Below are 12,550 nucleotides of genomic sequence, written 5' to 3'. Positions count from 1 at the left end.
CAGCGAAGAGACGAATAAAATGTTGATATGAAATGGCTGCAGTCGATGAGACAGACTCGCATCGCGATCACGTGCGCGCATGGAAAGCGGAGGATGACGCTCGTCCAGATGGAAATCTTGCAAGCCCGCCAAAGAGACGGCGCTGCGACTGGCGACTCCAAGTTGAAAGCGACCAAACTCTCGACCAACAAACAACCACTCCGACCTACCTCATCCTCTCACACCTCTCCACACATACACCGCCGAAATGGTCAAGCTCGAAGAAGTTCTCGACGAGGAGTTCAACAGAGAACAGGCCGGCCCCCAGGTCGACGACGAATGGGACACCAGCGATGGTACGCATTTGCACCTAAGCACCTGCCCAACACCGAAACTCTTGATCCAACACCAGCCCAAACACCCTACAGAAAGCAGAAGAACCAAGAACTAACACACCCGCCGCAGAGTCCGAAGCCTCAGAGGACGAAGAGGAATACATGCCCGACGAGACCTTCGCAGACAGACTCGCCGCCCTCAAGGACATCGTTCCCCCTACATACCGCAAGCACCTCTCCAACACCCTCTCCACAACCTCTTCCTGGGTCCAGACCACACTCAACTACGGCGGAAAGACTCTGTGGGTCGTCAGCACCAGCGTCTTGCTCTTGGGTGTCCCGTGGGCATTGGCCTTTGCCGAGGAGCAGCAGATGGCAGAGATGGAGAGGGAAATGAAGATGCAGCAGAGTGCCAATGAGGCGAGTTCTTGCAACACATGTTCGAGTCCAGGGGGATCGTGGCTAACAGGAATCACAGCTTCTCACTCAGCAGCAACAATCGCAGGCAAAGCCCGCTCTGTAAATGGCTTACGTCTGCTCTGCTCGTTTTTTTGCATCACTGCTGTTTATGCTCATGTATTAAAAAATCCGCCCTTGTTTCTCCTCCCTTGTACAAATATTTCCTTTGGTGGCGGCTGGAGCGAACGAAAGAAATGCCATCGATTCTACCACTTCCAACTTTGATGTTCCAGATCTCATGCGCCTAATGCATTGTTGCTTAGGATCCGCTACCCGAGCTTCATACAGCTAGCATGGGGTTGTGCACCTCTGGAAGAAGACTCTGTTGAACATGTGGATGTGAACAGATAAAACGCGCTTTTTCGTGGCTATTCGATACAGAAGAAACAAAAACCAACCACCCAATGCTCATATGTGATCTTCACACCACAAGACCTAGACTACTTTTCATCTCTCCTCTCAACTCTCCATCAACCTTACTCAAGGCTTGTTTGAACGCCTGCTCTTGCCAGGTCTTTGAGCCTTCTTTCCACCCTTCATCTTCTTTGACGAGTAACCAGACATGTCACTCGATGACTTTGCGTCGTTGCTCTTGGAGAAGCGCTTTTTGCCTCCGAAGCCGTACTTTTCGTCGCGCTTGACACGCTTGAAGCCACTCTTGCCGCCGCGGGAATCGGCACCACCGGCCTTGCGGGCGGCCTTGTCTTTCTTTTCCGTCTCGGCGGCGTCTTCGAGGGCGACGTCGAACATGTCGTCTTCGTTTGCGTTGCCAATGTCTTCTCCCTTTCTCTCTGTTTCATGTAATTAGCTCTGTGTGTCTGTGTATTAGGATGAGATGAGTCCAACTTACTTCTCTTGAGAAGCTGGATCTTGTCCATGGTGTCCTTCTTCTCGCGACTTCTCTCCTGCAGTTTAGCGACTTGGACTTGTTTTCCAAACTTCTTGAGATCTCTTTGTCTTCGTGCTTCGGCAGAAGCCTTTTTGCTCGCTGCCTCATCGATCAACTTGCTCTTGATCTTGCCCATATGCTCGTCGCTCTTGACCATCTCGGCAAAGTAGTCTGCAGGACGGGAGAATGGTACACCTTCCTTCTTGAGCAGACTGCGGGCTGTGGTAACGGCGTCCAGAGATTGCTTGTAGAAGGCGAGTTCGCGGTTGAGATCGTCGTCAATGTCGGGGATGTCGGTGGGGGCGTCGCTGACGATGACTTGGTTCTCGGAGAAGGGGAGCTTGGAGGAGAGAGCAAAAGACTTTACGGCGCGTAAGAGGGCGGCTGTGTTGTTGATAGTGAGGCGCTGGTGTGGGATAATGTCGCCCTTGTCCTCCGAAGCCACGGATTCCAGATCTGAGAGCGCGATATCCTCATCTTCCTCGTCGTCATCATCCTCGTCGTCGTCCATCTCGGCACCTCCATTAATGTCGTCCTCGGAATCAGACTCGTCTTCAGAATCGTCCTCGACCAGTCTTGCAATGTTTTTCTAGCGCGAAGAGTCAGCGAAACGTACGCGCAACATGCCACAAGCAAGCGGCGCAACAAAGAAAAACATACAGCATGTGTCTTGTCCTCATCATCCGTCTCCCACTCCTCCTCTACCTCCTCGTCCTCTTGCTCGACCTTTGCGCGCTTTGCACCCTTCTTATCCTTCTTTCCCTTCTTTTCACCAGCAGCACCAACCACAGCCTCCTCAGCCTCCTTTATCACATCCTCGAGGACAGCCTCGTCTTCCTGGTCCTCGACTCTCGATCTCTTTCTCTTCTCGGCGGCTTTTTGCTGTTTCTTTTGGCGTTCGAGCTTGTGGTCGACGCCCTTTTCGCGATCCAGCGCGGCCAGCAATTTGCTTCCCTTGACCATTGTTGTGTCTGATGTGTGAGGTGTGGTTGTCGAGTTATGAGATCAGAAGTTCTAGGAACTTTTTTTCTTTGGGCACGGAAGTCTCGAAAGTCGGACCTTGCAAAGGCTCAAAACGCCGCTTCTTGTTTGCGGGGAACCTTATTTTGTGTATGCATAACGCGGCCTGGCTTTTATGTATGAGACTGCGACATCTCCAGGCCATCACCATCACCGATACCCTGATTGGCATTGCATATAATCCTCCGGCACTTTGCTCCCTCGTCCTCACAAATGTCTCAATCGCACGCAGAAAAAGACGTCAATCTCAGCATGGCAGATCTCAACATCAACAAAGACCACGATACCACCGATTCATCAAATGTACTGCAGCGCTCTCCTTGGATAGCACGATCATCAACATAGGCTAGGATGGCTGATATTATCGTTTCTGTAGGGAGCAGAAGCCGCTTCATCAGAAGACCTAGCCACCGTTGTCGATGACCTCTTAAATCAGCTGTCTACAAAGTTCACAAACATCTCTTCGGATCTGCTTACAAAGAGTGAGTTGTTCAAGTCTCTTGAATTCACACCTCTCTCTACGGAACGTGTATGACTGATGCTTTGTTCAAACAGTGGATGAGATGTCCAGACGTCTCGACAATCTCGAGGCTTCCATCCAAGCATCTGCGAGATCCCAGAATGAAGAGTCGAAATGAGGGATTTATCTGTTATCAATCTTAGGTATAATGTACTGCGACGTTTTCATCCAGCACCAACTGGAAACAGATCACCAGAGCAGCTGCCAAAACAGGCTGGACCACACCATTCTAGCCTGAATCAGTAAGCATAATTTGCTCCATTGCTCCTTCCTTCTCGTTTGAACACCATGTGGAGGGTCTCTCGCAAGCGAATTAGACGAATACACGATACAGGAACAACTATCCTAGTCAAGTTCTATACATCCGTTTTGTAGGCACTGACTCAGTCAATCATGATAACATCAGGCTCCTCCTCCTTCTCCTCTGCCTTCCTCCCCTTTTGTAGAGTCTCCCACCATTTCTTGACCATTGCAACTTTTTCTCTCTCCTCATCCCCGATCTCAACTGGTGGGCCAGTGACTTCTTCCCTGATGCCGTCTTCACCGACATTTTGGCTAGTGCCCTTGCGAGCCCACACTGGTCTATCGTCTTCCTCTTCTTGACCTTCGTAGTTCAGAGCAGCAGAGGGTTCACCATACCGCCACACACACCATCCGCTAGCGGCAGTAGACAAGAGGTAGTTCTTGTGGTTGCGGGACCTTACCACGAAACCGCAAAGCAGGACCACGTCTCCAGGGGATGCTTTGGGGAGGCTTTGTCTGAAGGGACGGAAGATCTCGATTTTGACGTCTTTCATGCTCTCTCCTTCTGCCGTGTCTTGAGATGCGGTGTTGTATTCGTGGAGTGGTTGATCAATCACTCTGAATGTGGTATAATAGTCTTTGGGTCCAGATCTGGCGCGTTCAGGTTCAGCAGTGGCGGTGGTACAGACGGCAACGATATCGATCAGGGAGGACTGCTGGTTGAGATGTTGGTGAAGGCCTGCCAGTGGTGTGAAATATGATAGGGATGTCGATGTGCCCTGAGATGCATAACGTTGCAGCGGTGGCGGCGAGATTGATTCCTGCCTGTCGCGAGAGGATGCAGCGGGAGCCTTTGTTGGCGTCTCCTGCACAAACGAAGTGCTGGAGGTCGTGGCTTTGTGCTCGGTTGCCGACTTTTGAACTTCCATGATGCGGCGTGGCGTGCCGAACCAGGAGCCTATGACAGGCACTTCACTCATTCTAGAGCTCAATGCGTTACGCCAGGTCTGCGATGGCGCGGATTGAGGTCCCGTTGGCGCTACGGTCTTGCTTTTGATAGGTGTACCGAAGAGAGAGGCTTCGACCTCTGCGAACGGCTTGAGTGTGGGCTTGAGCTGGAACTCGCTCGATGCCTTTTGCACCTCAGTGACTTGTGGCTGCTCTACTGCGACAGTAGCTTCTGATTCCGGCGCCGTCGTGGTAGGTGCGGTCTCTTTGACTGCTAGAGGCTCTTGCGCAGATTGTGATTGTATCTCGGGGGCCGGGGTCGGTGCAGAGTCCAGACTGGTATCGATCTCATTTTGAACTTGCTTGTCGCTCTTGACCGAACCTTCCGTCACTTTCGGAATATCTGTAGACGCTACCGGAGCCTGAGAAAACACATCGTTCATCTCTTCATCTTGCACAGTCTGTTCTCCGCTGACCCGAGTTTGCTGTTCAGTTTCACCAGTCTGCTGTTCAGTTTCACCAGTCTGCTGTTCTTCTCCTCCGATAGACGACCGCGCCTCCAGTGATCTCCGCCCTCTGAACAGCGTCAAAGGTCTTGCGGGCTTCTTTGTGCTCACCGGAGTGGAAGGTACTGACGGAAGCTCAGATGGTGTCGGGATCGCCTCAGGCTCAGTAACAGCTTGAGCATAATCTGCAAGCAGTTCATCGTCGATACCCACCTGAGATTGCAACCCGCGTGCAGTCTCTTCCTCGTCGTCAGAAAGTGGCGTCTCTACGATAGTGGAAAGCTGCGATTGTATTCCCGATGGACTACGCACTTGCTTCTGAACCTGAGAGAAGGCAGTGCCTAGCTCCTGCGATGGCTGTACCAGACTTTCTTTCAGCAGTTTCGGAACATCATTTGAAGGGGAAGCTTGAGCTGCTGGTTCTTGGCTTGAAGATTCACTACGATCATTGATGGTTTCTGCTTCCAGATCGGTCGCTTCTTCGTCGGCACTGTCAGGAATCGTCTCGCTTCTGGTGTGCGCGCGGGAGGAACGTGATTGCGAGAACTGAGAGAGACGTGATGTCCAGGATGGTTCGGCCTGAGAGAGATCGAGCTCCTCAATAGGCTGCTCAAGCACCTGAGAAGCGACATGGCTGTCCTGGGCTGCGCTGTCAATAATAGCCTCCGTTAGCTGTACCGCAGCGGCAGCTGGGGTAGGACTTAGAGTCCTGAAGCTGGAGCTTGACAACGGACGCGATTCATCTTCAGGTCTCTGTGTGTTCTCCTGTTCGGCATCAAAAGCCGGAGATGCCTCTGCGTCCATGTTGTCCACCTCGGGCTGTGCAATGGTTTCGGGGTCTTCTTCGACACTCTCCTGGATTTCGGACTTGACAGGGGTTTCTTGGACCTGGCCGCCATCTTCCTCGTCAATCCGACTAGGTAAAGATACATCCGTCATAAGCTCATCCATGACACTTGTGACCTCCTCTCCGAGACTCTGGCGATTGCTCTCTTCATCATCATCGATTGAGAGAGCGGCAGGCTCGGGAGCTTCTGACATCGCCTCGTCAGCCTGTGGCAGACTATGATGATCGCTTGATGGCGCATCATCATGACTCTCTACAAGCAGAGCAGGGTTAATCTCGTGCTCTTCCTGTAGTAACGCAGGATCGATCTCATATCCTTCAGACTGTGAAGAATTTTCGAGTAAGGCAGGATCGATTTCGTATTCCTCTTCAAGCAGTGCGGGATCAATCTCGTGCCCATCAACTGACTCTGTAGAATCTGCCTCGACACCCATGGCTTCGGAACCATCCTCGTCGGCTTCAGATTCGACTTCGTCAGCTTCAGATTCGTCCTCATCTGCTTCGGATTGAGATTCGATGGGATCTTCGATTGAGTGCGATCGGGGAGAGCTCACACCTTCTACACTTGCCCGTTCATCTTGAGCTGGGTCTGCTAGAGGGAACGCAGTGGCCTCCAAATCGACTTCTGGTGCTACCAGGTTCTCTGGCTCTACCTTTGATCGCTCAGATGGTTTGGCCGCGTTCCCTGGGATACCGTGCTGCTCTACGGAGCTGATTGGGCCCGTTGAAGCTAAATCTGCCTGTTCTTGGACAACCTGAGGCACGGATGCGTCGTTTTCGTCTTTGTCCTGGACAGCTGGTTGCTTTTGTATTTCGTGGTCTTCCACTTGAGGGGGGATCGGTGCATCTTGTCGGTCAACTCGTTGTGATTTTGCTCCACGAGGCATATGATGGTAGTTGTGTTTGAACAGCTTTAAGAAGTCTGTGAAGCCATCGAAACAATAGTCTCGCTTCTCCTCAAGTTCCTCAAGATATTCAAGCAGATCAGGTGGTTGGCTCATGTGATACTTCTCTTCGTTCGAAAGCTCATTGTAAATTTTCCAACAAACACCGACGAGGACTTCGTCTTCCTTTAGCCGATACTTTACCCCCTCTGCGAAGATGTTGCCACTCTTGGCGGCAACTACCACGGTGCTTCCAATCTGGCATACAGCCCTCAAAGCATTGTACTTGGTCCATCTCGTGCTCTGGCTGTTCGCCTTATCTGAGATCCTCTTAAGCTCTGAGCGAATTCTACTAGTAGCAGGCCCGCTGAGCTCGAGATGAGCATCTTTCTCTTTGTTGTTGAGCAGGGATTCGGCGAGGCTGACTGACGACATGAAATTCATTGTTTCAGGCACAATGGGACCAGAATTGCTGTCACCTTCTCCTTCCGAATCGGAATCATCTAGTAGCTCAACAACGTCAAGTCTAGATGAAGAGACCGGCGGAGCATGTTGAGGCGCATGTGCTTGAATTATTGGTTCAATGGTCCGAGGTTGGACCTGTTGAGTTTGTTGAGCAAGTGTCTCGACAGCAGCATCTCTGTCGCGCCAGGCGATGGTCTCATCTCCCGCCACAGAGCCAGTCTGTGATGTAGCTTGAGAAGGTAAAGCAGTTCTCGTCTCTGTCAGCGAACGCGCTCCATCTAAGCCAAAAGGATGGCTGTACATGGCATTCTCAGGCACAGAAGGTTGATAAGACTGATCCATCATCTCGACTTCTGATTCTCCACTAGACTCGTCATCAGAAGCAGGCATCACAGCGTGGTCAAAGTATCCTGAGCTGTCGGAATCATCATCATCATCGGCGCTATCATCGTCACTTCTCGCTAAGATGTCTTCACCGAGCTCGGAGTTGTCGTCGTGCATCACAGCATCGTCTGCATCATACACTTGGAGTTCGTCGTCCGCTTCAACAAGACCAGAGTCTCGGGCAGTCAAATCCTCTCTTGACTGTTGAAGAGCAGCTTCTTCTTGCTCAAGTTTGCGTTCCAGGTAACTCCAATCCGGTTCCTCGATGGCACCTTCATCGCCACTCTCCTCCTGTAGAGCTATGATCTGCTCGGCATCATATATCGAGGATGCTTCGTCCGACTCTGATTCGTCACTGGATGACGCCGTATCGTCATCAGCTTTGTTGAGAGCAACTGCTGATGGTTTACTAGGAGATGCAGCAGTATCCTCAGCATAGCCATCATAGGTATCTGCAACAATGCGAGGCTTCTGTGTGGTTGCTTCTGCTTGTTGGCCTGACTCTGGCAGTGATGGGTCCGCGGTCTCCTGAATCGTTTTAGATGGTTGCGCAAACTCTTGTGCTCCTACCATGTTGTCTTTTGGCGAATGCTTTACTTGAGACTCGGGAACGGGCGATGGATTCCGAGGGGTTTCCGTGATGCTGCTTGTGCGAGTAGCAGTCTCTGCTGCGTCTTCTGTAGCTGTTTGCTGTTCTGCGACGCCTAAAGCTCCTGTTGCCTTCGAGAAGACGGGCGAAGGCATCTTCTGTGCACTTGTCGGGAATGGCGATGGTAAAGGCAGGCCCTCAGTGAGAAGTGGTTGTAGAGTGGGCGTTACGGGCCTATCGCTGTTTCGGGCACGCGCCATCTGTTCTAGGAGCTCGCTCTCGGTCGGTAGTACAGTCAAGCGTGGCAAACCCGAAGGAGGCATATTTAAGGAGGGCGCAACTTCAATACGGGAAGTTACAGAACTTTCCAGGGCCCGCGACACTCCTTCCGATACAGTGTCTTCCAGGTTGGTGGCTTTAGCAGGTTGTTGAACAGCTGCGTCAACCACTCCCTCCTCTGGTGCTTGTACAGAAGGCGGTTCTGCTGCGGACCTTGTAGGAACCCCGGTCACGGGTGAGTCTTCCTCAGCAGTGACCGCTGGAAGAACCTGTGCAATGATACTTGACGCAGGCTGTGCAGCAGCAATTGCCTCGCTGCTCCGTACCTCAGATTCAGGCTGATCAATTTGTCGATCTGCCCTCTTGGCCGGTTCATTCGCATCTTGCATTTCCAAATCATGAGTTTGCTCGGTCACGCTGCCGGCTCCTCTAGTGGCTGTTGCTGGCACTGCCGTCCCGGTGACCGAACTGCCGTCTCCATCGGCGTCCTCCAAAACACCATCTTGCTCTTTCTCGGGGGAGGGTTCCCGGGTATCGAACTTCCATTCTGACACATTCTTGTATGAAACTCTCCTTCTCTTGCGCGAAGCGACAGTGTCTTGATCGTCATCTTCTGATACGGAGACGGGGGTGTATGGTGCAGCTCCTTCAGATAAGCGTAAACGTTTCATGAAAGCTGGAGAAGAATAGACAGCAACTCCGTAGGCATCAAAAGAAGTACGAGGCTTGGATCGTGCGACAGGCGTACTCGGCGGCAGCATACTGGACGTCGGTGATGTGGGCTGGGTGGGCTCATCTATGTCGATTGTCTTCAGTTCTTTCTCTCCTCGCGTAATAATCATATGCAGCCGATTATCGAATATAAGCTCGCCGTCGACACTTCTACCAGGCGTCTTGACCAAGGATTCAGTCAGCCATTTCGCGCCCACAAGCGCGATTTGCACGCTGTCTCCAATACCGATACCCGATGTGGCGATCTGGTGTGCACTCGGCCCAGTGAATCGTACGCGTACTTGGCCTTTCTGGTATCGCTGTCGCGCGTCCGGGTCGGCCAAGAGAAGAGCGCATTGTCCGGTCGCTGAAGAGAATGGCCATATCAAGGTAACCAGTGCCTTGAACCCACAGTTGGCGGGCAGTGCCGAAGAAGGCGACAAGGAGGATATAGAAACTATCTCCATACTGTATATAACTTACCACATCTCTCGGCCGGCGAAGAATGGCATAATTGGTGGTTGAGCATCGCGACAAAGGCTTCGTGGAGAGCCGCCGTGTCTGAGAAATCGAAGCTCTTTTGCGGGGGAATGACGTTCACGTGAAATGCTAACAAAGAACGACCTTGGAATGTCTTTGACAAAAGTTATTATACAGTAGAGAGGCTATCTATAGCGGTATGATTCTATGGAAAAGGGTTCATCTAGTGATTGATGAATGGAAAGCGCTAGGTCTTGATGCGATGATATATCTCCTTGCAGGGGCCTGCAGAGTCTCGCTAATCGACCCCTTCGACATCGACCACATCAGATGTTGCAGCCAAGAGGCGTGGCAGCATAGAGGTCAAGCACACTAGTACGGTTGAAATAGCCGTCAATGCTGCGGATCTTGAGCACGCTGTCCTTGGCGGGTGGACCTTGAGCCCAGGCATTGCCTGTTAAGAGATAGGTCAGCTACTACGCGATGAGTGAGCTAGAATGAGTTTTGAACGCACCATTGCTCCAGTTGTTCCACAGCCAAAATCCTGGAGTTGTAGGTACTATCTCGGGTGTCAGCATGTATTCCGATGATACCATCGAATATTTTTCGCTTACCATTATCAGTGATAGTCTGAACCAGCTTTCCATCAATGAAGAATTGGGCCTTTTCTGGAATCCAATCGACACGATACTCATGGTAAGCAGTAGTTGCATCATTGGGTGCCGAAACCTGGTAAGATGAGGGAGGACTGGTTGGGGAGACCTGCTCGTTGGTCAAGTGAGCGAAACCAGGGCTGGAGGTCAGGAATGCAAAGTCAATCTCCTGGCTGTCGTTTGAATAGAAGCTGAATCCGTGCGTGGTACCAGGAACACTCGATATCTTGGCGACGGTACGAACAGAGCCGTAGAGGATATCATCGTAAGCCGTGGTGAACTGGGCAGAAGAGATGGGACCCTGTTTTTGACCACCGGGAACGGTCAAAGTCATCGAAGGGTCAAGAAGTGAGATACCAATGTTGACCAGGTCGAAGCGGCGAGAAAGAGGGGAGTTGCCAGCTTCGACTGTGTAGATGGAAGATACGAGATCTTCGACGATTCCGATTCCCGTAGACAGAAGGGTGAAATAGTTATCCCAAGCATAGTTGAATTTGGTGGTGAAAAGGCCGACATTGGGGACTTTGTAGTAGCACCCACCCTTGGTCAGAGAGCCAGCAGCTGAGGACGTATAACGCTTCTCGAGTGATTGTTCTGCACTGGAGCCTGCTGACATGGCACTGATAAGCATCAAGTAGACGGCGGTGTTCTTGTTGGCAACCATCTTGGAAAATGGAGGGGTGCTTTGGAAAGGACTGTATGGAATTAAAAGTTTAACGAGTGTGCTGCAAACAAGCTGCCTCTGGAAGAGCGAAAGGAATTGTTGACGATAACTCACTCAGCCTCGAGGCGAGCCCCTCAAATTATATTCCTGAGTTTCTAGAGTCAAGACCCACGCATTCAATAGGACAATATTGTAGAAGCTCGCATTCCTGGTTGCACAACCGTCAACGTCGAAGCTGCAACGGCGCGGTGGTGAAGTACCAACACACATGGTATTCCATGGCCAGATTTCGGAAAGGTTACAAAGATGAACCGCAACCAGAAACAAGCAGGTCGAACACGAGCAAATGGAGACGCTGGACTCATGATCTTGTACAGGCATTCCTGTATACTTACGTAGCAAACGAATCTTGCAATGTGACCGAGTCAAGTGCCGACTGAATTGGGTCGGCGAATAAACGTTGAGAACGTCGAATGCTTGGTACGATAATTCCATGATTCGAACCGGTGTGAGTATCTGCCGGGTTGCATTTGCAGTGCTTGCTTAAACCTCTCTGGCAGAAGCGCGTAAGGCGTACAGCTGTAGAAACGCACAATGCCTTCCGAGATATAGAACAGTGTCCATTGAAATGCAACATATCCTGGGTCCTCTTTGGACACGCCTGGGTTTCAGATCCCACTGTGCTTTCTCACAGCGAGGACGTGGTCTCCAAGCTTTTTGGGAGAAGCGTAGAAGACACAGACTTTAGCACACCAGAGTGACGTTCCAACTTTTGCTAGTGTCATCTACCAAGAGGGGTCCGGTCACGGCAGGTCTAGAAACCAGTGTCCGGCGGGGAGCAGTGTCCACCCTCCCACTAGATGGCACTCACATAACGACAGATATTGCCCACCCAACCCCCCGAGGGGGGCTTGAAAAAGTGTTCTTGAGTATGGCGAGGTGCAATTCTATATCCTCTGCAAGTTTGGAACAGATCGAGAACAGTCAGAATGTCCGCGTACCCGAGAGCACACATTTTGTTAAGGAGAGGCGGACACTGTAGCCTTGGCGGACACTGGTTTCTAGCCTTTCCGGTCCGGTCAGTGCAATGTTATCGACAGTGTTCTGCATGCATTTAGCTGACAAAACCCATAGTGGAAGTTTCAACTCCTGCCGCGACCAGATGGAGGTACAAGGTGACAGCAGCATTATCTCTGGCCCTAACTTGCAGTCCGCATTGATCGTCATGGTCGGCCATAATGAGATCGCGTGGGTTTACAGCCTCGTGGGCAGTGCGGGCTAAAACAATGGTGGCATGGTGCAGCCAGAAGCCGAAGACGATTAGGTAGTTCAAAACGACAGAAAGGGGACCGCACGAGTCATGCTCGAGTCCACATTAGAGGTTATGTATTGCGGAAGGGCAAGGGCTGCAAGGCAGAGAGAGAGATGAGGTGATGAGGCTGTTGACGGTCGAAGAAACTCTCGGCCGCTCCCGTTGCCAAGCCGCGACATGTGAGCTCTCCTGCATTCGGAACATCAACGCTAGGTAGAGAGGCCATCTCCAACCTTTCGCTGGGCTAGATGCTCGACGATTCTGCGTTGAAGTAGGTAATTGTGGGACAAGACCAAGTGCGACTTCTTGATGACAGCGACAAAAACCAGGGTCACAGCAAAGCCACTGTCTGGACAATGCTTTTCTCCCGCCAACCTTGGGGA

At 51.5% G+C, this 12,550-nt stretch overlaps 5 protein-coding genes across 5 annotated transcripts; 2 read left to right on the top strand and 3 right to left on the bottom strand.

Annotated features, from left to right (window-relative positions):
* Positions 1-247: 247 nt before the first annotated feature.
* M436DRAFT_71431 (mitochondrial import translocase, subunit Tom22) lies at positions 248-837 on the top strand (the record flags this gene model as incomplete). The annotated part of the gene is made up of 3 exons (XM_013573794.1): positions 248-335; positions 445-734; positions 793-837. 3 exons carry the CDS (start codon positions 248-250, stop codon positions 835-837), a joined length of 423 nt encoding a protein of 140 aa, XP_013429248.1.
* A 416-nt stretch (positions 838-1,253) lies between these two features.
* On the bottom strand, positions 1,254-2,625 carry M436DRAFT_42438 (Ebp2-domain-containing protein; the record flags this gene model as incomplete). Its single annotated transcript, XM_013573505.1, has 3 exons — positions 1,254-1,564; positions 1,624-2,251; positions 2,323-2,625. The coding sequence occupies 3 exons, from the start codon at positions 2,623-2,625 to the stop codon at positions 1,254-1,256; spliced, it is 1,242 nt and encodes a 413-aa protein (XP_013428959.1).
* A 309-nt stretch (positions 2,626-2,934) lies between these two features.
* Positions 2,935-3,320, top strand: M436DRAFT_71429 (heat shock factor binding protein 1; the record flags this gene model as incomplete). Its single annotated transcript, XM_013573793.1, has 3 exons — positions 2,935-2,985; positions 3,059-3,164; positions 3,238-3,320. The coding sequence occupies 3 exons, from the start codon at positions 2,935-2,937 to the stop codon at positions 3,318-3,320; spliced, it is 240 nt and encodes a 79-aa protein (XP_013429247.1).
* A 265-nt stretch (positions 3,321-3,585) lies between these two features.
* M436DRAFT_43006 (uncharacterized protein) lies at positions 3,586-9,525 on the bottom strand (the record flags this gene model as incomplete). Its single annotated transcript, XM_013573616.1, has 1 exon — positions 3,586-9,525. One exon carries the CDS (start codon positions 9,523-9,525, stop codon positions 3,586-3,588), a length of 5,940 nt encoding a protein of 1,979 aa, XP_013429070.1.
* A 339-nt stretch (positions 9,526-9,864) lies between these two features.
* On the bottom strand, positions 9,865-10,807 carry M436DRAFT_42340 (concanavalin A-like lectin/glucanase; the record flags this gene model as incomplete). The annotated part of the gene is made up of 3 exons (XM_013573482.1): positions 9,865-9,992; positions 10,053-10,097; positions 10,153-10,807. The coding sequence occupies 3 exons, from the start codon at positions 10,805-10,807 to the stop codon at positions 9,865-9,867; spliced, it is 828 nt and encodes a 275-aa protein (XP_013428936.1).
* Between the last annotated feature and the right edge of the window lie 1,743 nt (positions 10,808-12,550).

This window comes from Aureobasidium namibiae (assembly GCF_000721765.1).
Source record: "Aureobasidium namibiae CBS 147.97 unplaced genomic scaffold scaffold_5, whole genome shotgun sequence".
Classification (NCBI taxonomy): Eukaryota; Fungi; Ascomycota; class Dothideomycetes; order Dothideales; family Saccotheciaceae; genus Aureobasidium; species Aureobasidium namibiae.
The sequence above is the reverse complement of the archived record's forward strand: the minus strand, read 5'-3'. Positions and strand labels throughout refer to the sequence as shown.